General features: G+C 31.4%; 1 protein-coding gene, 1 long non-coding RNA gene and 1 pseudogene across 2 annotated transcripts; all 3 read right to left on the reverse strand.

Annotated features, from left to right (window-relative positions):
- Positions 1 to 6831: 6831 nt before the first annotated feature.
- LOC145114191 (uncharacterized) lies at positions 6832 to 8184 on the reverse strand (annotated as a pseudogene).
- A 370-nt stretch (positions 8185 to 8554) lies between these two features.
- On the reverse strand, positions 8555 to 12651 carry LOC145113534 (uncharacterized). Its single transcript, XR_013710797.1, has 3 exons — positions 12564 to 12651; positions 11677 to 11762; positions 8555 to 9045 (listed from the first exon to the last, which is right to left on the reverse strand). It is a non-coding gene; the product is annotated as an uncharacterized LOC145113534 (long non-coding RNA).
- A 1452-nt stretch (positions 12652 to 14103) lies between these two features.
- LOC145113533 (uncharacterized) lies at positions 14104 to 19656 on the reverse strand. Its single transcript, XM_079049604.1, has 18 exons — positions 19323 to 19656; positions 18919 to 19079; positions 17759 to 18209; positions 17361 to 17673; positions 17094 to 17240; positions 16928 to 17016; positions 16756 to 16848; positions 16483 to 16612; positions 16248 to 16312; positions 15955 to 16129; positions 15653 to 15841; positions 15517 to 15564; positions 15237 to 15389; positions 15009 to 15091; positions 14813 to 14928; positions 14437 to 14556; positions 14316 to 14358; positions 14104 to 14216 (listed from the first exon to the last, which is right to left on the reverse strand). The coding sequence occupies exons 3-16, from the start codon at positions 18190 to 18192 to the stop codon at positions 14495 to 14497; spliced, it is 2097 nt and encodes a 698-aa protein (XP_078905730.1). The 5' UTR covers positions 18193 to 18209; positions 18919 to 19079; positions 19323 to 19656; the 3' UTR covers positions 14104 to 14216; positions 14316 to 14358; positions 14437 to 14494.
- Between the last annotated feature and the right edge of the window lie 3114 nt (positions 19657 to 22770).

Below are 22770 nucleotides of genomic sequence, written 5' to 3' on the forward strand. Positions count from 1 at the left end.
CTTAGTTGTTAACTATGGTTGGGATTTGTATCGATTTGACATTAACAATGCATTTTTATATGGCTCTCTTGAAGAGGATGTCTATATAACTTTACCTCCTGGATATCACAGTAAAAATGACAACAGAGTTTGTAAGTTGTTAAAGTCTTTGTATGGTTTAAAGCAGGCTCCACGTAAGTGGAATGAAAAGTTGAGTAATTCGTTAGTTAGTTTTGGTTTTAAATAAAGTTATAATGATTACTCTATGTTTGTTAAAGTTTCTGGAAAATTGGTTTTCATATTGTTGGTATATGTAGATATTATTTTTACTGGAAATTGTGAGGCTGAAATAACCAAAGTAAAATATTTTTTGAAATCACACTTTCTTATAAAGGATTTGGGAAAATTAAAATATTTTTTGGGTATTGAAGTTGTCAATGTTCCAAATGGTATTTGTTTGTCTCAAAGGAAATATTGTTTGGAGCTTCTTCATGATTTTGGTATGTTAGGTTGCAAACCTATTAAGACACCACTTGAGTCAAATATTGTGTTAGATAATAACAATGATGTTTTATCGGAGAATGTTACTGATTTTCAGAAACTTATTGGAAAACTTATTAACCTTACTATTACTATACCAGATATTGCATATGTTGTTCATGTTTTAAGCCAGTTTATGCATAAACCTACTAGAGCTCATCTTCAAGTAGCAATGAGGTTGCTAAGGTATCTTAAACTCAGTCCTGGTAAATGTGTTAGTTACTTGAAGTCTCAATCTGATTCTCTTTTGTTAAAAGGATATTCAGATGCTGATTGGGCTAAGATACTTTTCTTTAGAAAGTATGTTACTGGTTATATAGTATTTTTTTGGCAATTCTCCTATTTCTTGGAGAAGCAAGAAGCAGTCCAATATATCTCGTTCATCCACAGAGTCTGAATATAGGGATTTGAGTTCATTATCATGTGAATTAATTTGGGTTTTGAAAATTTTATATAATATTGGATTTAAGATTTCTGTACTTGTAAATATATTTTGCGACAATGATTCAACCATTAACTTGGTTATGAATCCTGTTTTTCATGATAAAACTAAACATTTTGAGATTGATGTTCATTTCATAAGGGAAAAAATTATAAAAGGAATGGTTAAATTGATTAAGAGTAGTTCTTCTGATCATATTGTACATATATTCACTAAGTCTCTTATGTCTTCACAACATGAGATTATTAGTGATAAACTGTGTTTGTTTGATCATTTTTGTTCTAAATAATTGTTTTCAAAATATTCAAATAAAGAATATTTTCAAAATGGTTAGTTTAAGGGGGCTGTTAAAATAAAGAATATTTTATAATATTCAAACTAACATTTTGTTATTTAAAATTAGGATATATTTTGTAGTGTTTGTATTAAAAGGTCTTCTAGGTTCATACATGAAATGTTGAGGGGGTCGAGTGTATATTTCACAAGATCATCCTGGTTTACATGCGGATCTTCGGGTCAGGTGTGACCCAGGTACTTAAGGTCCGAACAACTGGGATGGGTCATTTATTCACTTGATCAAGAGTTCTCTTCTCCCATTCTCTCATTCTCTCAATTTGTGTATACGTCTTAGGGTTTGTTCTATAGTCTGTAACAATCATTAATATGTTCTTGTAGATGTTTTAGATTAGGTTGAGGGATTTATTTTGAGTGTAGAGTATGATTTATGTAGTGAGGTTTTCTCTTTAAGTTCTTAAAAATCACCTGTCTGTTAATCCTCAATTGATATAATAGATGGTGATGTTGGGAAATTGTATTTTTACAAGTTTTTACAGTTAGTTACGTTGCTACCATTTGGTTTTGCTTCAACAACCTAAAAAAATCTCTATTGTTATCAACAGACTTGAAATTCTTGATTACAATAATAGATTAAAAAGAAAGAAATAAGTTCAAAGAGAGTAAATTTGGTGGAAAAATAAGAAATCAATGTATAAAAGCATGAATAATATATGGGGCAGATAAGCCATCTAACGAAGGATTAAAGCATAAGAGATATCTCAATGAATAGTATGATAGTTGAAATAAACTGCACCACAAATGATACTACATGACTCAAAAAATATAGAAGAGAAAGAGCCCCGAAATTCAACAACATACAACAAAATAGAAAAAATTATAAGGAAACTCCCCCAAAAGTTAATGGTCAGAAAAACCCGTACAACTTCATTTTCACATAAAAAGAAGTTCAGACAAATAAAATGAAAATATCTTTATGATTTGTTATGTATCTTCGTAGTTCTAAACAATTCACCAAGAAAATCGATCAATGAAAAAGAAGAGACTCAAAAATTCTAATTTTCATGTAGGAAAAATTATATAAAGAACATTTCCCTTTAAAAGATGAAAACCGTAATTTACATGTTTGTTCCCCCTAAATTCTACCATTTGAAACAAACAGAATATAGCAAATGTTCACAAAAAGCAGAGAAACTAAGAAGACACCTTAAGACACCATATAAGTGGCATCGATATCCCTTTATTTTGAAAACCACAACAAAATACATTAAAACTTCATCCAACAAAAAAAAAAGACAACTTCTAGCTCAAAATTTAAAATGCATAACAAGAAACAAAAGTTAGAATAGTTTAAGAAGGATCATATTTATGTATAACTCATGTACATAAAACAAAGGACAGAAAAGAAATTCTGGATCACATCAATCCATAGGTCTTACTCTTACCCATTCCTCTTTAAACTCAAATAGGCATTGTCATTTAAAAGAAAATAAGTATGTATTAATGCATTTGATGCTAACATAGAAACAACATTATAAAGATGAAAGTACTAATGCATTTAATACTCTACCTATGAATACTAGTAGTTAATTAAAAGACAAAGTGGAAATATAAAACACATAATGACCGATAATTAGTTTCCATAAAACTTCGACATTAGAAAGTGTTTCATGTTTTCTTCTTCAAGCGATAAATGCTCCTTTTGTAGCAGTGTGTTCAAATGCACAAGTTGCATCTTGACGAGTTCCCTTTCATCTGTTTTTTGCTCCCTTTCCTTGTCTAAGTCGATTCTTTGTTGCTGCATTTCTTTATCCAAGTCGATTCTTTTTTTCATGACTTCAAGTTCACTTTCTCTAGCAAGCCTCATTGCACGAAGTTCTGTAACAATTTCATTAGAAGCCTTACCTTTCCCTTTTTTTTTGCTGCATCTCTGCCTGTTGGACGTTTAACTATTGAACAATCACTAGTTGGCGTTTCTGGGTTGGAATGGACACAATACTCCCCTTCTTCAGTAGTCTTTGATCTTTTCGAGCTACCACCACTTTCTTCATTACCCACTTCACATTCAGGACGGGAACGTGTTGTGTCACGATCTAACTCTAAAGCCCACTTCTCATGTTTACACATAACTTCATTAAAAACAATAATGTCGTTGAACTTATTCCCACTCGCCTCATAAAGTTTATGAGCTTCGTTTTCAATATCTTTTTGACTCATTCCACTTCTTCTTCGACGCCATGCTTCCCGGTACACACCAACCCACTTTTGTGCATTTTCACTAAGCCGTTTAAAACGACCTCTCATTTGATCTTCGTTCCTGCTATTTAGCTTTTCTGGATTTTCAACCCGAGCGGCATCATACAGTTGCTTTATTTGTGCCCACAATGATGCTTTTTTTTGGTTTTTTCCACGCTCCTTATCTTCACTAGCAAAACACCATGCTGACATTAAAGCGACATCTTCTGCAGCATCCAATTTATTTCCTCGTGGTTGTTTTTCAGTATTTTGTGATGTTTGAAGATCATTTGCGACAGGATTTTGGTTAGGATTTGAAAAAAAACGGAGAATTTTCAAAATACTAAGCATTAGAACGATTTTGAGAGTCTCCAAAATTTATATAAAAATTTGGAAACTCACTATCCATATTTAGAAAATACAAATAAAAAGGGATTAAAATACAAAATGAGGATTGGATATGAAGATATATGATATCATACTCTTTTTATAGGTAAAAAAAATTACGATTTTCAGTATTTTTTTTTTATTTTTCTGAAGTGGATAATGATAAATTTTATTAAATATATGATTTTATCCTAAAAAATCTAATGGTTAATTTAAAGGAGGGCACGTGGATTAAAAGAAAAGAAAAGTAATACCAACTTTGTGGTTGATGTGCCCACTCCGTCGGTGGCTTTTGTCCCCAATTCTCATTTATTTAATATTATTCTTGCAACCGACTTTACTTTTAGTCATGAATGGGCATAGTCTTAGTAAGAAAACTTTTTTTTGAAACTTACAATGATTTTAAAAAAGGTAATGTGCTTATAATAAGAAATCTGATATTACAATTAAAAGTACAAAGCTATATTAGGTAGATTCTTCAAAGTAGAAAAAATTTGAAATTTACAATGTTGTAAGAAAAAGCTTGAATCTCGCAATGTTGTAACAAAAAGAAAACCAAAAAGCACAATGCTATAAATGGTGGGTTGATTTTCCAAAGTTAAATGTGTTTATAATAAGAAAATTGAAAGTACATTGCAATAATTGATATTTTTTTCTAAGTAAAATGCCTTGATAGGATAAAATTTGATGAATTTTTTTAAAAAAAAAAAGCCTTGATGAGAAAAAACTCAAAAGTTACAATGTTGCAACAGAAATAAACGAAGATACTTCTGAATTCTAATAAAAAAACACAGAGAACATAACATTTGTTCACATAGTACATGAAATAAGCAAAGGCATCATGATCAAAAGGAATAGAAGATAAAAACAAACTTAAACTACCACATAAAGACCATTATAGAAATGAAGATACTTCAAAATCACCATCATTACTTTGATAAATCTACCTAATTATAACAAGAGAAACTAAATATCTTCCTACTAATCTTCCTACCCATGTGAAATGGTGACAAGCGTCACATTTTGATAAAATTAATAATATTTTAAGATACTTGTCATGGGTAGGAAGATAAGTAGGAGGATATTTAAATTTTTCAAAGTTTAATGTGGTAGCTAATAAGGAAAAAAAAATTAAAAGTACAAAGTTGTAAGTAGAAAAACAAAGAAAGTAGGCACAGTAGTAACAGAGGAAAACACAGAAGTTTCAACTTCCAACCACAATAAACACATTTTTACATAGCATTATTTATTTCATATAATCATCATACTATGTTTATCAATCATATTTATGTTAATTTTCTATTATCATGTACAATAGAGAATCTTGTTACACAGTTAATAGCAACAATGAGCTAACATGTAAATGTAGGATGCTATGATAATAAATAAACAAGACCAAGTATTTATCACACGGCAAGAGTAATCACACTTCTAAACACTAATTTCTGCAAGTTTTTTTTTATTATTATAAAAGGTCATCTAATTCTGATTATTCCAAATTGCATAATCTATTTCAAAACCCAATGCAAACACCCCCTAAATTAAACGTTTCTTACCCTCAAAGATTCATCTTGGATCATGAAATCCAAGCATGGTGTTTGTTGCTTCTTTTTAACAAATAAACTGACAAGTATATTTTTGAAGTATTTTGATGCTAGCCATAGGTTTAGCCTAATATTGTTCTCTTAAGCATTTCATCGAACAGGTGGTAGACCAAACAAAATCCCAAGTTAGCCACATCAATCAACATCTCAAATCCCGACACAAATTATGAGATGAGAGATGTTAATATTCACAAGCAAAAAGACGAGCAAATAAAAGCTTATAGAGAGACCCGAAAAAAATGGTATTTCACATATAAACATATTTGAAACTTCAAAAACGTTTAAAAGAAAATAAAAAATGGTATTTCACATATAAACATATTTTTTCCCATTCCTCTTTAAACTCAAATAGGCATTATCATTTAAAAGAAAATAAGTATGTATTAATGCATTTGATGCTAACATAGAAACAACATTATAAAGATGAAAGTACTAATGCATTTAATACTCTACATTTCACTGCTATGAATACTAAGTAGCTGAACCCTTTATGTCATTATGTATAGAGTAAGGGAAAAAATATTTATTTACATAGTTGTTCAGATTGAGTAAAAAAAACATTTGCCATACATAGTTGTACAGATTATGTGCTTAACCCATTTAGTAATTGTAGAAAAAAAAAACAAGATGATATGAAGATTAATAACAAAAAAGTTATATACACTGCTATCTTTTGGTTTTATTTCAACAACTAACTACACAACCTAAAAAAGCTCCAATGTCACCAAGAAATTGTAATCAACAGAGTTGAAATTGTTGATTACAATAATAGACTAAAAAGAAAGACAAATGTTCCAAGAAAGTAGATTAGGTGAATAGAGAAGAAAACCTAACTTTTATCTTCAAATAAAAAGGAAAAGTATAAAAGCATGAACAAAGTACATCAAAATTCAATGAACAAAGTGCAACAATGCTATAATTGGGTTGATTTTTCAAAGGGAAACGCGCTTATAATAAGAAAACTGATAGTACAATTTGTCAACATTAGATGCCTTAGACTACTCCCATTCACAACTAAAACCAACCAAACTATCCATTAATTAAATAGTTTCTCTCTCTTCCACATACCCAACCCAACTAAACCCAACTTCTTACACCCATTAGCAAACCAATTCAAACCATTTTTTATTATATAAATATTAAATTTTAAGATTATTTTTTATTCTACTAATATTTATTAGAAAAATTAAAAAATATTTAATTTAGTTCTATTAATAAATTATTTATTTTAAATATAAAACTAAAAAAAATATTTTATATTTATAAAACAAACTTAATAAAATAGATAAACAAAGTTACAATTAAAACATGAAATACAAGATTACAGATACGAAGATGCAAACTACATAATTATCCATCAATGCCAAATTTTTGCCATATATGCTCAATCAAATTGTTTTTCAGAATGTTATGAGCTTCTCTGTTGCGAAGTTGTACCCTATTGGTCATATAGTTGGATAGGTCTGCAATTCGTTGAGTGGAATATTCTAAATTTTGATCGTCATCTTCAATATAGGTTCTTCGTTTCCGGTTTGTAGGCCTGTCATTTAGAAATTCGGATGGATCATAATAGTGAAGGTATGTGCAATGTTCATCCTCCACAATCATATTATGAATGATAATACATGCAATCATAATTTTCCCCATCATATCCTTGTCCCACAAAAGATATGGGTGTCGAAGAAATGCAAAACGAGCTTGTAGAACTCCAAATGCTCGTTCAACATCTTTTCTAGCGGCCTCTTGATGTTCAGCAAACAACTTGTGTTTTCGAAGTTGATGGGAAGTTATTGACTTGACAAAAGCAGCCCATGAGGGATATATGCCATCAGTGAGATAATATGCCATATTATTTTCCTGACCATTCACGACATAACTCACATTTGGTGCCCGGTCTGCTAAGACATCATCAAAAATTGGAGACCGATGTAGGACGTTAATGTCATTGCACGTACCTGGTGTTCCAAAGAATGCATGCTATATCCATAAGTCATACGACGTAACGGCTTCCAAAATGATTGTTGGTTTACCGCTTCTACCTGCATATTGTCCGGCCCAAGCAGTGGGACAATTTTTCCATGTCCAGTGCATACAATCAATGCTTCCTATCATACCTGGAAATCCACGTTCCTCCCCTACATGAAGTAGTCTTGCCAAATCAACTTCATTTGGCCTTACGAGATACTTTTCACCGAAACATGTAATGACACCTTCTACGAACTTTATTACAGCATTCCTTGTTACAGTTTCACTCATTCTCATATATTCATCTTGTGCATCTGCTGATGTCCCATACGCCAAGACCCGCATAGCTGCCGTACATTTCTGCAATGGTGAAAGACCTTGTCTACCTGTGGCATCACGCCTTTGTTGAAAATATAGGTCATTGGCTGTAACAGCTGTCACTATACGGAGAAATAGTGGTCTTTGCATACGAAATCTACGACGAAAGGTTGCTTGATCATACATTGGGTTGTCAACAAAGTAGTCTTCCATTAAACGTGCCTCACCCTGCTCACGTTCTCGATCGCAATACCTCCTTCTTGCTCTGGGATGATGATCTTGTATGAGTAATTCAGTGATGATTTCATCGAGTTGTCGATTATTTTGAACAACCCGTGTTTCCCATTCTGAATATTCATTCGAACTTGATGAGTTTTCATTATGAGACATTTTTCAAAGAGATAAGAAATGAAGAGTTAGTGTTGGATATCAAAGTATGCCAGTGATATACCTAGTGATATACCTATTTATACTAAAAAGATAATGATAAAAAATAAAGATAATGTTCTATTAGTTTATCTAAATAAAATCTAAGCATCCAATACAAAAGTGACACATGGAAATAAAGATAATATTCGATTTGGTAGATGACAAAGTGTGCTACTGGCCTACTGACAACTCCATGTGCAAAACAGATTTATAAACAACATTACTTAATAAAATATATTACAAATACGTGAAATACAAAAGTACAATATCTTACAAATACATAACACACAAAACTACATAATAAAATATTTTACAAGTTAATTAAAAGACAAACTGGAAATATAAAACACATAATGACCGATAATTAGTTTCCATAAAACTTCGACATTAGAAAGTGTTTCATGTTTTCTTCTTCAAGCGATAAATGCTCCTTTTGTAGCAGTGTGTTCAAATGCACAAGTTGCATCTTGACGAGTTCCCTTTCATCTGTTTTTTGCTCCCTTTCCTTGTCTAAGTCGATTCTTTGTTGCTGCATTTCTTTATCCAAGTCGATTCTTTTTTTCATGACTTCAAGTTCACTTTCTCTAGCAAGCCTCATTGCACGAAGTTCTGTAACAATTTCGTTAGAAGCCTTACCTTTCCCTTTTTTTTTGCTGCATCTCTGCCTGTTGGACGTTTAACTGTTGAACAATCACTAGTTGGCGTTTCTGGGTTGGAATGGACACAATACTCCCCTTCTTCAGTAGTCTTTGATCTTTTCGAGCTACCACCACTTTCTTCATTACCCACTTCACATTCAGGACGGGAACGTGTTGTGTCACGATCTAACTCTAAAGTCCACTTCTGACTCTTCTAAATAAATGAAACCAAAATAAGATTTTAAGATTATCTCTGCATAAAATGAACATGACGAAAAAAATAAATTGATAACCAAGAAAGCTCAAAACCTCAGATCTGACTCTTCTAAATGACTTAATGTATAAAGCTTCCAACTTTATAACTTAATGTATATAAGGAACCTCTGCCATTCAAAAATCAAAACCCTTTGAAAAAATCCATTCAAGAAGAATCAAGAACAAGACAATGGACAGATGATAAAACAAAATATAAAAAACACAGATATGGTTGAAGAGGCATTTCTTGGACTTGCTTCTTAATAAACAAATCCAATAAATTATTAAGCAAATGAATATATATATATATATATATATATATATATATATATATATATGTGTGTGTGTGTGTGTGTGTGTGATAGATAAGCCATTTACAGAAGATTAACTTTGTCAAAAAGAAAATGTAAAAGCTATAAAATAGAAAGGATGCACATGAATTAGAACAAAGGAGGAAAATAAGAATGGAATTTACCACCAAGCATCGGTTGACAAGAACTGACTTTCAAATAAACTAGATGTTATTAAAATTCATAATGAATCGGTTGATAATGGAAAACTGTAGACAAAGACTGAATCTTTGGATGCATATATGCAGAAACTGTAGACAAAGAATGAGATGATCTTTCAAACCACAACAAAATAACTTAGCTAACAAAATAAAGATAAACAATAACCAAAAATGGTACCAAAACACATGAAAATGGAAGTCTGGACTCTGGATGTTCATTACAGTGAGTTCTTTTACAGACTTAATTAGATAAACCACACCACTCTCCACTTGCAATGAGGAAGACAAATGGTGAAAAAAATTGAACAACTTTTTGATCTTGATAAACATATATTCCCTCAAACCAAACACTACCTAATTAATGATGCCTGACCTTTTTTAGACTTTAGTAAAGCAGGATCTTGACTGAATATACAACCAAAATATACACAAAATATACAAAAACCTAAAAAGAATTTGAAGAGATTTTCAAACTGACTACACACTCACATGAAGGTCCACAATCCTATCATCTTGTAGAAACAATAGAAACTCAAAACTTACACACCACATGATTCATATGATAACATAGATATTTGCAAGTTGAAATTAATTAGGTTAATGAGTTAAGCACTTAATAAAGAGCATGATCAATCAACGTGCCATTACTGATATTCAACAAACATTTATGAAAAAACAAAGAATTGACATAAGACACCCAAAAAAAGGAAACACCTATTAATGAACTAGGCTTAAACCTGTGGAAACCACGATTGAGCAAGAAAAACACTATGCACAATGAGTAATCAAATATTTGCAAAAAAAATTAATAATTTACACAGATAGAAGTTTTTTCAGTAAGTTTTAATTTTGTTTTAAAATAAATACATACACCGTTATGAATATCCAATTTATGTTTTGTAAGTTCAGATATTTAATAAAAATATAAGTTTATATGATGCAATACACATTTGAGTATAATAAAAAACAATAAATCATAGAAATGACATTGATATACGTGCACAACACAGTTGATATATTAAAATGATTTTTTTTGTATACAATATTGGATAATATAGCATCATATTTTGGCTTTATTTCTTGATTACAAAAATACTAATTAAGGAGTAAACATTAATTTAGGGGTTAATACAATAAATAGCAATGTACTACCATTTATTTGTGTATATAAAAAATATAAAGGTATTATGCTATTATATTAGAAAACAAAAAATAAAGTTCATTGTTGTTTCACCAAAAACAAATGCAATAGACTTCAAACAAAATAACAAATGCAATGGACTTAAAATAAATAAAAATGCAACAGAAAAAAAAATGAAGTCCAATAAATAACAATGTACTGCTATTTTTTATTTGAGTATTTTCACCTTGCATGAATCACCAAAAAGAAAACAAAACTCTTAGCATATAATATACTTCATCCCTTTCCATTTTAACATGTCTATATTCAAAGAGAAGACTTTAAACCTCTTAAAATAAACAAAGCTTTGAAAATAGAAATTGCAACATACTTTGTAAATGCAGAAAATATGATAGATACTACCCTTTAAATGCACAAAATATCAGAAATTACGCTTTAAATGAGGAAAGTTTAAGAAATTATCCTTTAAATGCAAAAACCCTTTTTAATGAATATAAATTACACAAACTAGACATTAAAGGCAAAAAATGAAAAAATTACCCATTTAACGCAGAAAATAACGGACATTACAATTTAAATGTAGAAAATTATAAAAAGTTGCCTTTTTAATACAGAAACATACATAAATTACACTTTGAATGAAGAAAATGATAGAAATTACAATTTAAATGCAGAAGTTGATAGAAATTACCCTTTTAAAGCAGAAAATGACAAAATTTACTATTTAAATGCATAAAATTACAAAATTACCCTTTTAATGCATAAAATGATAGAAAATTACAAATGCAGATTTATTATAGTAGGTGATAAATCCAAAATTTTATCAAACAGATGAAATTATGTTAATATGGGATAAGATAACCCATTTAAAGAAGATTAATTTTGCATATAAATGTAAAAGCTATGAAATAGAAAGGGGTGAATAAGAATGCACAAACCAGATAAACTGCAGATTAACACCAAGCATCTGTTGACAAGAACAGAATTTCAGTAAACATATGTGTATTTTCCACTATTATAGCAACTGTAGTAAAAACGAATGATATTAAGATTCATACAAGAAAGTTAATAAAGAAAAAAATTCATTACACTGCTATCTTTTGTTTTTTGCTTCAACAACCTAAAAAAAGCTCTAATGTCACCAAAAGATTGTTATCAACAGAGTTGAAATTCTTGATTACAATAACAGATTGAAAAAAGAAAGAAATAAGTTCCAAGAAAGTAAATTATGTGAACAGATAAGAAAACAGAACTTTAATATCCAAATAAGAAGACCATGAGGCCTTATTGCATAAAATGTAGAAAATGTTATAGGGATAACCCAAAAAAATTTAACAACATAAGAAGGAATAACTCAGAAAAACCCGTAACAGCTTCATTATCACAGGAAAGGAACATAAAAAAGAAGTTTAAAAGAATAAAATCAAAAGATCACTATCATTCGCTCTGTATCTTCTTAGTTCAAAATAGTTCAACAAGATTGTCGAGCAATAAACTTAAGCAGGATCAAGAACGTGATCAATGGACTTAGCCAAAATAACGGCAATTTGATAAAACCAAAAGATTCGAAGATTATCTCTGTTCTAAACGAAGAACAGGATGAAAAACAAGAAACTTATAATCAAGAATTCGAAAACCCTAATTTTCAAGTAGGAAACTTTTGTACAAGGAACCGTTGCCTTTCAAAACTGAAAACCAAGAAACTCGAAAACCCTAATTCTAAAGTAGAAAAAATTGAAAACCCTTCGAAAAGATCTATCAAAGAAGAATCAAGAAGAAGACAACTGACAAACGAAAAACCAAATTAAGTATGCAAAACACAGACGTGGGTCGAAGAGACGTTTCATGTGGTAGCTTGTTGTTGGAGAAGAAGGAAGGGAGTGCAGAATGATGTGGTGGTCGTGATATTTGTAGGTTTCTGAGGGCGGTTTACGTGGCAACGCAACGGTAACATATTTTATTTCCTTATTCCGTCTATACATTCTTTTCTTTTTTTTAAACGTTTTTTAAGCTTTTACAAGGTGCTTTTTATATTTTAAGACTGATAAAATAAAATAAAAAAATAACATCGTTATTTTTTGGTTTAATCGTTTAAGTTTAAATTGTATTAAAAAGCTATTTATTTGTTAATAAAAGTTTTATCTGGATCTGTAAATTCAAGTCAAATATGTTAATTTTAAAAACTGAGTTAAACCAAATTATTGTCAAAATATAGTATTTTTGTTCAAATTAAAAAAATGTTGTTAAAGGTACCATTTTTGTTGATTTTTTTTTTTTGAATGGCTTATTTGCTCTCACAATGTTTTTTTTAATTTGACTGTTTTGATAGGGTGAGTTTTTACGAATGATTTATAGTTTTTGAAAAACTAAAGTTTTACGTTTTACGGGTGGATTTGTTTTATTGGAAAAAACCTGACAGAAAACGGAACCAAACTGATCCCTATTTTTTAGACTAAATTATCAAAATGATCCATGTATAAACGTTGCATTCCCAAATAAAATAGTTGGGTTTTTCAACACAAACAAAAAATGAAATTGAATAGTTTTGAAACCAAATAAACTAAAACTAAACCATAAAAACCAAAACCGAATGGTTTAGCAACCCAAAAAAACTTAAAGTAAATCATAAAAATTGAAATCAAATGATTATTCAACCCAAAAAATAATAAACTTTTTGGTTTGGCATCAACATATATGGATATACTATTTATAAATTTCAAAAGATTATAAATGTTGGGACGGACATGATTTCAAGCGAAAATATTCACAAAAATATTTAATCCAATCAAATGGAAATGATAGATGAAAAGCTATAAGTGTTTATTAAATTATTATTTGAACTCATAAGTTAACTTAGTTGGCATTAGCACCATTAGCTCATATTATTTCTCCATATGAGGATTATGGGAGAATTTTGAACGAACATTCTAGACAGTTAAAACCATTGTAAATGGTCAAATGACATCCATGATTTCCTCAAGTTCTTGTAAAAAAATAAAGACATGAAAAAGTCTAAAAAATTATTCAGGATTTACTAATGAAATCAGCTCTATTTTGCTTCAACTAAGCACATTATGGTTTATGATTCCTTAATATTTGATGTATTTCATTCATTCAAAAAACATTCTACAAAACAAACATCTCTTAATGTTCTTGTAGTCAATAAAGCACCACAAAATGAAACCCAAAATTCTAATACCAGCAAACTTACAGATAAAGAAGCATGAAGAAGGTTTGTAAGAATTAGGAGAGTATCTAAATGAGGCTGTAAGGATTTTGCATTTCTTCTACTACCAGTAACACAACACATTCTCTTTGGTGTGCAAAAATTTAAAAATAAATAAATAAATAATTGTTATTGATGTAAAAAAAAAAAAAAAAAAAAGGTATACCCCATTCATAGGCGATCCCATCATGAATCAATCCCAGGGTGAACATGATGTCCCTTGAGCAAAAAAGGTGTCCAGGCTTCATAACTCTGTTATTGACATATGATCCAACAGAAGCAACAAAATTTTCAGTGCCTAGAGAAAGTGAGTGTCATTAATTAAGAGCATAGGTAGATAGACTTTCAGACCTCAAAGCCTATGCCACTCAGCTCAGCAAGCTAGCCTCACAATCTGGCTAAAAAAAAAGGTATTGGAAGTCATACATGTACTAGTTAGTTACAAGCAAAATCAAACAAAAGAATACAATACCATTATTCATCTCATCTCATCTCATATGTGGTTGTTGAGAGAATTGAATTGAGATCAATCAGTCAGCATCTTCTGCCCGACTGCCCAATTTCACTATGTCTTCAACAAGAATCTTCCCCTCTGTCATTCACATACACATACACATACAAGTTAAGTTAAGTTAAGTTGCTGGGCATGAAAACAAAGTTATTAGGGTGTGGTGTGGTTGGTGGATTCTCAAGGAACTGGAATTCGAGATTCCATTCCATGGGGTGCTGTTTGGTTGCCAAATGGATGGAATTCTATTCCATTAACAATTTGTAAGTGAGGGTGGAAGGAAATCAATTGGAGTAAATTGTTACGAGTTGTAAAGTAAGATGGGGATGGGAAGGGTGACCTTTATCTTTGGAAAGGTTGGTGATAAGCTCCTGAACCCCTTCCTTGCCTAAAGTATCTTTCAAGTATATGGCTGCAAATGCCACTTCTTCAGGAGTCACTTTTCCATCATAATCTCTAAAGTAGTAAACCAATGTATTAAATATGATGTTACAAATTAAGGAAAGTCCACCCCAAATTAAATGTGAACAGCATACCTGTCAAGCACTCGCCAACGATCACCAATCTTTGCATCCACGTCATCAATTTCTTTCTCAAGATTTTGGAGCATGGCATCAACCTAATAATAATAATAATAATAATAATAATAATAATAATAATAATAATAATAATAAAGCAGCAAGCGTGTGTCATGACTAATGACTCATGAGTTAAATAGAGTTAAGAGGGGAAACTAATAGATAAATGTCTTGTTAGTTACGTACCCTGTTTATGAGGGCTGAAGAGACCTCATCAGCTACAGGTTGTTCATCAGTAGTTGAATCTTCAGTTTCCATGCGTGCAGCTCTATATGCCTCCATCGCCTCTTTTCCGCTATCAATTCCCTCTTTCTCCATCATACTATGATAAAAATTTATCTGCAACCACCACACCAACTAATTAATAACTCTATTCTATACTTCACTAACACCGTCTCCAGCCATAATTAATTGTATTATTAATATACAACAAGTAAAGTACAGGATATATAACATATAAACCAACCTCTTTGTTGACAAGCATCAGAAACTCTTCTCTCTCCCTACTCACAGACTGCACAAATTAACACCACAAAGGTAATTAATTAATTAAACACCACACACAAATTAATCAATTTGTTTCTCCTTTATATTATCCTTACAGATGCAGAAGCTAATACACCCAAAGCTTCACTGACTTTACAGAGCTGCTCTTGTTTTTCTAATGCTCTTGCTCTTGCCTCTTCCTGTGCTTCTGAGGCTGTTATGCTAATCAGCTCCTCTTTTAATGATGCCACATCAACAGATTCCTTCTTCTTCGCTTGCTCCTCTTCCTCTTTCTCTTCTTCTTCCTATAATATCAATTACATGTTATGATTCTTTGTTGGATTACATACATACATTCCTTTAGCAAAGTCAAAATATGGGTATTTCCATTTCATTCCAGAAGAGATTGGATTGTAACCTTGATGAGTTCCTCTTGCATTTCAAGGAACTCCAGCTTTCTCTTTCTTTCTGAAACAGAGTCCTCAGATGGCAATGATGTAACACCAACAGTGTCCACAACTTCATCAGGTAATGAAGACAATGCAGCTCGGACAACTTCCTCAGGCTTTAACTTTCCAGATACAGTGAAAGATCTGCAAAAAAAAACATAAATCATACAAATCCCTATTAGCATCCTTCCACTACAATAATTATATTCTTCTTTTCATGATGGAATCTCGGTTCTACTACTTTTTTATTATTATTATTAACCTGGAAAGGATCAGGAGTGAAGATGGAACAGAGTGATTAAGAGATAAATCCAACCAATCACGCAGCTGCAAAACATTCATAAAACAAAATTTCTCAATGGATTGATTACAACACTCATTAACCTATTCCATAAAAAGAAATTGCTTAATGTTCTTGTGGTGTTGATTTTTTTTCCATGCAAATGATAATTTAATTTGAACTCTGCCTACAAAAATATATTTTCAAACATGAAAACCTGGTAACGCATTTCCTCCACAGTGAGTAATCCAACCATGCCTCTCTCTCTACAATCTTCACGAACCTCATCATCAGTGAGAGCATCAACACCACCCTCTGCTTCAATCATCTTATCATCACTCTTTATCCTACAAACCAAACTCTCATTGTAATTGCAATGCAAGGACACTACAATTATTCAGTTTACCAAATTTGTAACAAACTCATAAAATGGTAAAAAACAGTGTAACTTTACTACAAATTTATATATCAAATAAGAAAGAAATCTCACCATCTCAATCTTTTGCGAAGCATGTATCGCAAGTAAGCATCTGTCCCATAGGGTTGGATTCCCATATACTTGCACATATTCACTAAACGAGGCCTAATCAACAACACATCAGGGTTAAAAAAGGAAACATTGATATATTATAATTATATACAAGAAAGGTTGAAAGCTCAACCTGCTGATATTATCAAGTGTAAGTTCATCATTGAATAACTTTGCAAATCCCAATATTTCCTCATTGGAAACAACAGCACCTGTTCTGGCCTGTATCATCACATTGCAAATTTGTAAACAAAGAAGCATACTTTGGAAGTGGTGATTAGTGATTACTACACTCTTGCCTTGCTAAGAAATTCATCAAGATCCTCTGCTGTTTTCTTAACTTCTCCACTCCTGCTGTTTTGGATCTCTTTTGCCATCTCTTTAACTGTATCCTGAAGAAACTTTGCGTATTCTATTCTTGCATTTAGCTTTCTTTTCAATGCTTCCTACAACAAAAACCAAACATCACACTTGTCCACACAACTCGATAAAAATTCCTCCATAAAAAGAAAAGCTTTGAAGAGTTTTAGAAGACTAGGTCTAGGTAGTTGAAGCAATTAAGATACCTGTTCTTTCATCTTATCCTGAAAAGTAGAAGGTAACATATTGGGGAATACTTTCAAGAATACTGGAAGCAAAAACTCCATGAAAGGTACGATGATAAAAACAGCAACAGGAACAAGTCTAAAGATATCTGCAGTGGTTCGTGTGAGTTGCTGTCTCTCTCTCCTTGAGAGACTCTTTCCATTGGCAAGCTTTAGAAGCATTCTGGAACTGATCCTCACATCAGCACCAAGGAGCTTAATCCCCAACCAATAATGCTTCATGCTTGATACAAATTCATTTTTCCAGTGACTCACTTTCTTACCCCAATCTTCCCTTCTCAATACAAAGTTATAGAACAAATGAGACTTACACAAACACTAACACTAACACTTGTTGGAATTTTAACAGAAAAAGTTACCTGCTCATGGAAGCCACAGCTCTTAGAGCTGGACGAATACCCGATAACACACCACAAGTCCTGTGGAAAATGGATTTTGCATCCTTCACCTTTTTGGTTTTTGCTTTAGCCTTGGCACTGCTTAAGCCCTCAACAGCTTGATCGCATTCTTCAGGGGATGCTTCTTTTTTTCTCTTTTTCTTATTATTATCATCTGTTGCACTTGTGGTGGTAGTAGTAGTAGTATAATGTATAGATTGCCATACCCTCATATGTCCAACTTTTTCATTCCATGCAGCATCTTGCTTCTTTTTGTTGTCCAACACCAAGGCTTTAAGAGGATCATAACCCACCCCTGAGTACTTGGTGGAGAATGAACTAACAGAGACATGATAGAGGTAATTGGGAAGAAGAAGGTGTCTCTGCCTTAAAATTGCTCTAGAGGCCATTATCATCACATACCAAAAACTCCCTGTAACAACCACATCAGAATTCAGACATCATTAAGACCACCCCTGATTCCTCATATACATAGGTCTTTATACACGTGAAGCTTATACTTGTTAACCAATCCAACATTAGATTTGTAAGTCATACCCTTAAAGACCCCGTTATGTTTTGTTTTGTACTGTTTTTTGTCCTTCCATGAAATAGTTTTGTTAGGTTTTTCCATCACTAACACTTTTCATATCAAGTTGGTTGCCCATTTTCTATATTACCGTTGATGGCAACGTCAAGGCTGTGTTATGTACATTTCTTCTCCCCGTTTTGTTTCCTATTCGGTATCATTTTTTTTCAACATACAACAATAACAGTTTTTGTAGTTTGTAATACATGTGTTGGAAGAAATACTCGGTTTTTACCTTTTGATTAATTTCGTACATTAAGGATTGTGTTTGTTGTTGGCGAAACGTGTTCCATTTCCTTGTGATTTTAAAATCTTGTTCCTCTTTTTTTTTTAATTTAAAAACTTTGTTGTTTATGGCATTCACTACTTCTAATGAGTGGTTCAGTTTGGTCTTAAATGCCAGTTCTTGTTCAATATTCACTGTGGATTCCTTTGGTATTATTGATGTGTGATGTGCTAAAGAGAAACTTACAAACTCTGTATGATTGGATTTTCAATGCTATGAGTTAAAAAAATATTAGCAAATAGATCTATATGCAAAATAGAAACTTACAAATTCTGTAGGATTGGATTATCGTTTATACAGAGAGCTCTAAGTTGTTTGAACTTCACGATTTCCTTGGTAATTGCCTCGGGGACCTTAAGTTTGTTGTTGCACAGACTAAATGCTATTAAGTCCAACAGAATTTGAGCAGCAAAACGCAAAACTGTTGCCTGAAAATCAGAGGAGAGAACTACGTCATCATCAATGTCAAGATCCCCGAGTTACAACCACACTACTGCCCCTCGGGCCTCCATTTTCACCTTCTCGACTTCTCTTTTCATAATTTCTGCAACATTTTCTTTGATATATTCCCATTTGCAAGCTAAATTATATGCATCTTCATTGTCTAAATTTAGATCAATATCCATGCACATCAATGAAGGATCCGCTACAACCTATAGATAGAAGCATACCTGAAAGGGCACCTCAAAGGCTCCAATCGAACCTGCTACAGCCCGGAGATAAATCTAGAGATCAAAAATCTATAGAAGAAGGCATCAGAAAATCGATCGTTTGGAGGCGTCATAAAACCAATCGGAGAAGGCGTAACGGTGATCGTCAAAGGATCACAACGTAATGAATCTCGAAATTCTCCTTCTCGATGATTAAAGAACCACTCGATGAAGGAAGGGAGATTAATTCCAGATCTGGACGGCGGTGGTGGTGTTGGTTTTGGGGGAGACCGGCGGAGTCGATGAGTGAATCATCGGCGGAGCAGTGGCGGGAAAAGTGGTACTTTGCTGCGTGTTTCTCTTTTCTCGCCATACAAAAATTCAGGCGCCGTTTTAATTGCGTCACCATGAACTCACTCTCATGACTCATCAAGTGATGTAGGCCCAACTGGGCCATGGGCTAAGATTTCATGACATTTAATACTTTTCTTTTTATAAGTAAAAAGCACAAGGGCCACAACTGGTTTGTTGGAGTTCCCATTGCCTAGTCGTCAAAAGAGAATTTTAGTCATGGATTCAGGATTGGAGCCATAAATTTATATATATATATATATATATATATATATATATATATATATATATATATATATATATATATATATATATTTAGGTAAAGGAAAAACACATCTGATGCTTTGTTATATATATATATATATATATATATATATATATATATATATATATATATATAAAACAAAGCATCAAATGTGTTTTTCCTTTACCTAAAAATAAAAATAAGCAAGGCATCAAATGTCTTTTTCCTATGATATATATATATATATATCATAGGAAACTAACACATGAAGTTATTAACATGAAAAAAATCGATAACTTACAGTAAATTTATGAGATAAATATGTCCAATTAAAAAAGTTAAGAAGGGGTAATGATAGGTACTGATTGGGTCGGTTGCCTTATCTTTACTCATTACTTTATCAAGTCAAAACTCAATTACTCTGTTACTCTATCTCCTAGTTATGCATAGGTAAAGAAACATTGAATAGAAAAATACGTGATAGAGACATACAATACAACGAATCCACATCATTGAGCGAGAGCTGAGAGGGAAAGCCATAGAGGCGACCGACGACCAGTTTTAGTTGACATTGTGTTTGATAAGTGGAGACACAGAGTTATAACAGCCATTAATGCACTTTAACGAAGGTCAATAGGTGGAGAAGAAGGTGAGATCGGAGACGGGAGGGGCAGAGAGCTTGAAGAAGCACACAATATCCCTATGAATGTGGTTTAAATAATTTTTTCAAAGATTTTAAACTTCTTTTTATTTGAGGAATAAGGAGTGAGTGTTTTTTTTTTTTGAAAGTATATTAAAACTTTCCAAAAATTTGGAAGTTTGTTAGAACTTCCGATTTGCATTCTTATCTCTCTCAAATCATTTTCTTTTTTAAAATATATAGATATTTGTAATTAAAAATAGAGTTAAGGATACAGAGGTTATTGATATGTCTACATATGTGTTTAGTTTGAAAGAATTATAAATTATTTAACAGTCAAAGAATATGCAATGTTTGGTTTGAATAACATACATATATAAGAATATTTTACATGTAAACAAGTTTGGGGGGGGAGCACCTGCATGCCCCCCTACTAGCTTCGCCACTGTATGGATTTATTAAAAACTAGATTATAACCCGTCTTTTGTAAATCTGTAATGAATGAGAAAGAAACAACAATTATGAACTTAAAGGTATACAAAACCAAAATAAAACCAGATTAAAAAAATAAGGAAACCATAATAGCAATATACTTATTCTAATTTATATAGCAATGCACTTTCAATATATCGAGTACTTTTACAACAATATACTATTAACGTAGTGGACAAAAAAGATATAAAATGGTTTTTGGTTTCATGTATACCAAACCATTATGTGCAATACATGCGTTTGATGAAATGCATCTTACATATGTGGTTGCTTGTTATCGGGTATGTATATTAAGAATTGAAGTGTGTTTGTGAGATGTATAAGATGTTACATGTATACCACTTTTAAAGGGGATGACTGTTTGATCTTCAGGTAACCCCGATATACCAACACCACTCAATTCAGGTTAGTTTATTCAGTAATGAAGGTTTGCCTTTAGTTATTTACATAAGATAACTCAAAATAGCATTGTACTAAAAATATACATTGTTATATTAGATAGTAATGGTCCTATTACTATTTTCTTGAAAAATAGTTTGAAAATCTTATTAAAATGTCATATTTTGCATTTTAATACAAAATAACAATGTACTTCGAAAATAGCAATGCACTTTGAAAGTACATTGCTATGGTTAAAAAAATATTAAGTAATCAGTAATAAATATTAATAAATTATAAAACGATATATTCACATAAGACATGATTGAAATGACGAATAATTAAGTACTTTAAGTAATAAAACAATGATAATGGAAATAAAAAGTCAAAATGTTGAATTAACATAAATTTCTTATTTGTTATAACCGAACAAAAAGTTTGAATAAAACTAAATGACCATTTTAACCTTCCAAATATTCAATATATTTTATGTCTTCAACAAATTTATACAATATAGTTAGAATCAAACATGGTATAAATCATTTATATGATGTGGTGAGATAAAATTTATTAAACACAAATTGATACAAAATCATAGCCTTACACATCTAAAAATCACCATCATTACGTTCCTATCAAATATATAAACCAAAACATTAAATAGTTCAATTGAAATGCTTACAGAAACAATGCCACCACCATAAGTGAGGGTGTAGATCCAAACGATATCAGTTTTGGAACAACATACTTGCAAAATCAAACTCTAAAATTTTCATGAAGTCCCAAAATGCAGAATAATCTAGTACTCAATTGTTATGGGTTTTAATAAGTGGTATAATGAAATAAATGTTGTGATATAATGAAAAGTTATCAGCTTGTTGATGATATAAGTAGCCAAAAATGATGAGTTCACTGTTATACTTAGTAGTGAAGTGATAACCTACAAATAAAAATTAAATGGGCTAAGAACGACTTAAAAAATAACATTGTAGTTTCAAATATTTAGAGGAAAAAAATAAAAATAAATAATGAGAATTGAAAATCCCCACAATTTTTAGCTTTGTATAATTTTAACACAGTATTGTAGTTTTTAGAGTGAGACCCCATAATGGTAATCCATAAGCTTCTTGACAGCAAGTCACTATAATTAGGATAAATAAATGATGAGTATATATCTATTATGGGTAAAAAAAGATATAGCACATTATTTATATGTATTATAAAAAAACAATAAATTATGTTTCCATTAAACAAAATAAATAAATAAATAAACGCTAGTTTCAAAATATTCTTCATGCATAGATCATGAATGCTGAAATTAGTAACAGGCCATTGTATCTCATATTTATATGCATTTAAAACAT

Source organism: Lactuca virosa, chromosome 5 (assembly GCF_052849685.1).
Source record: "Lactuca virosa cultivar CGN04683 chromosome 5, Lactuca_virosa_CGN04683_v6, whole genome shotgun sequence".
Lineage (NCBI taxonomy): Eukaryota > Viridiplantae > Streptophyta > Magnoliopsida > Asterales > Asteraceae > Lactuca > Lactuca virosa.

Coding starts and splice junctions, on each gene's coding strand:
- LOC145113533 (XM_079049604.1), bottom strand. CDS start 18,192: ATGATAATGGCCTCTAGAGCAATTTTAAGGCAGAGACACCTTCTTCTT. Junction 16,849..16,927: donor ACACTTGATAATATCAGCAG/GTTGAGCTTTCA, acceptor GTTGTTGATTAG/GCCTCGTTTAGTGAATATGT. Junction 15,390..15,516: donor TGATGCTTGTCAACAAAGAG/GTTGGTTTATAT, acceptor TGGTGGTTGCAG/ATAAATTTTTATCATAGTAT.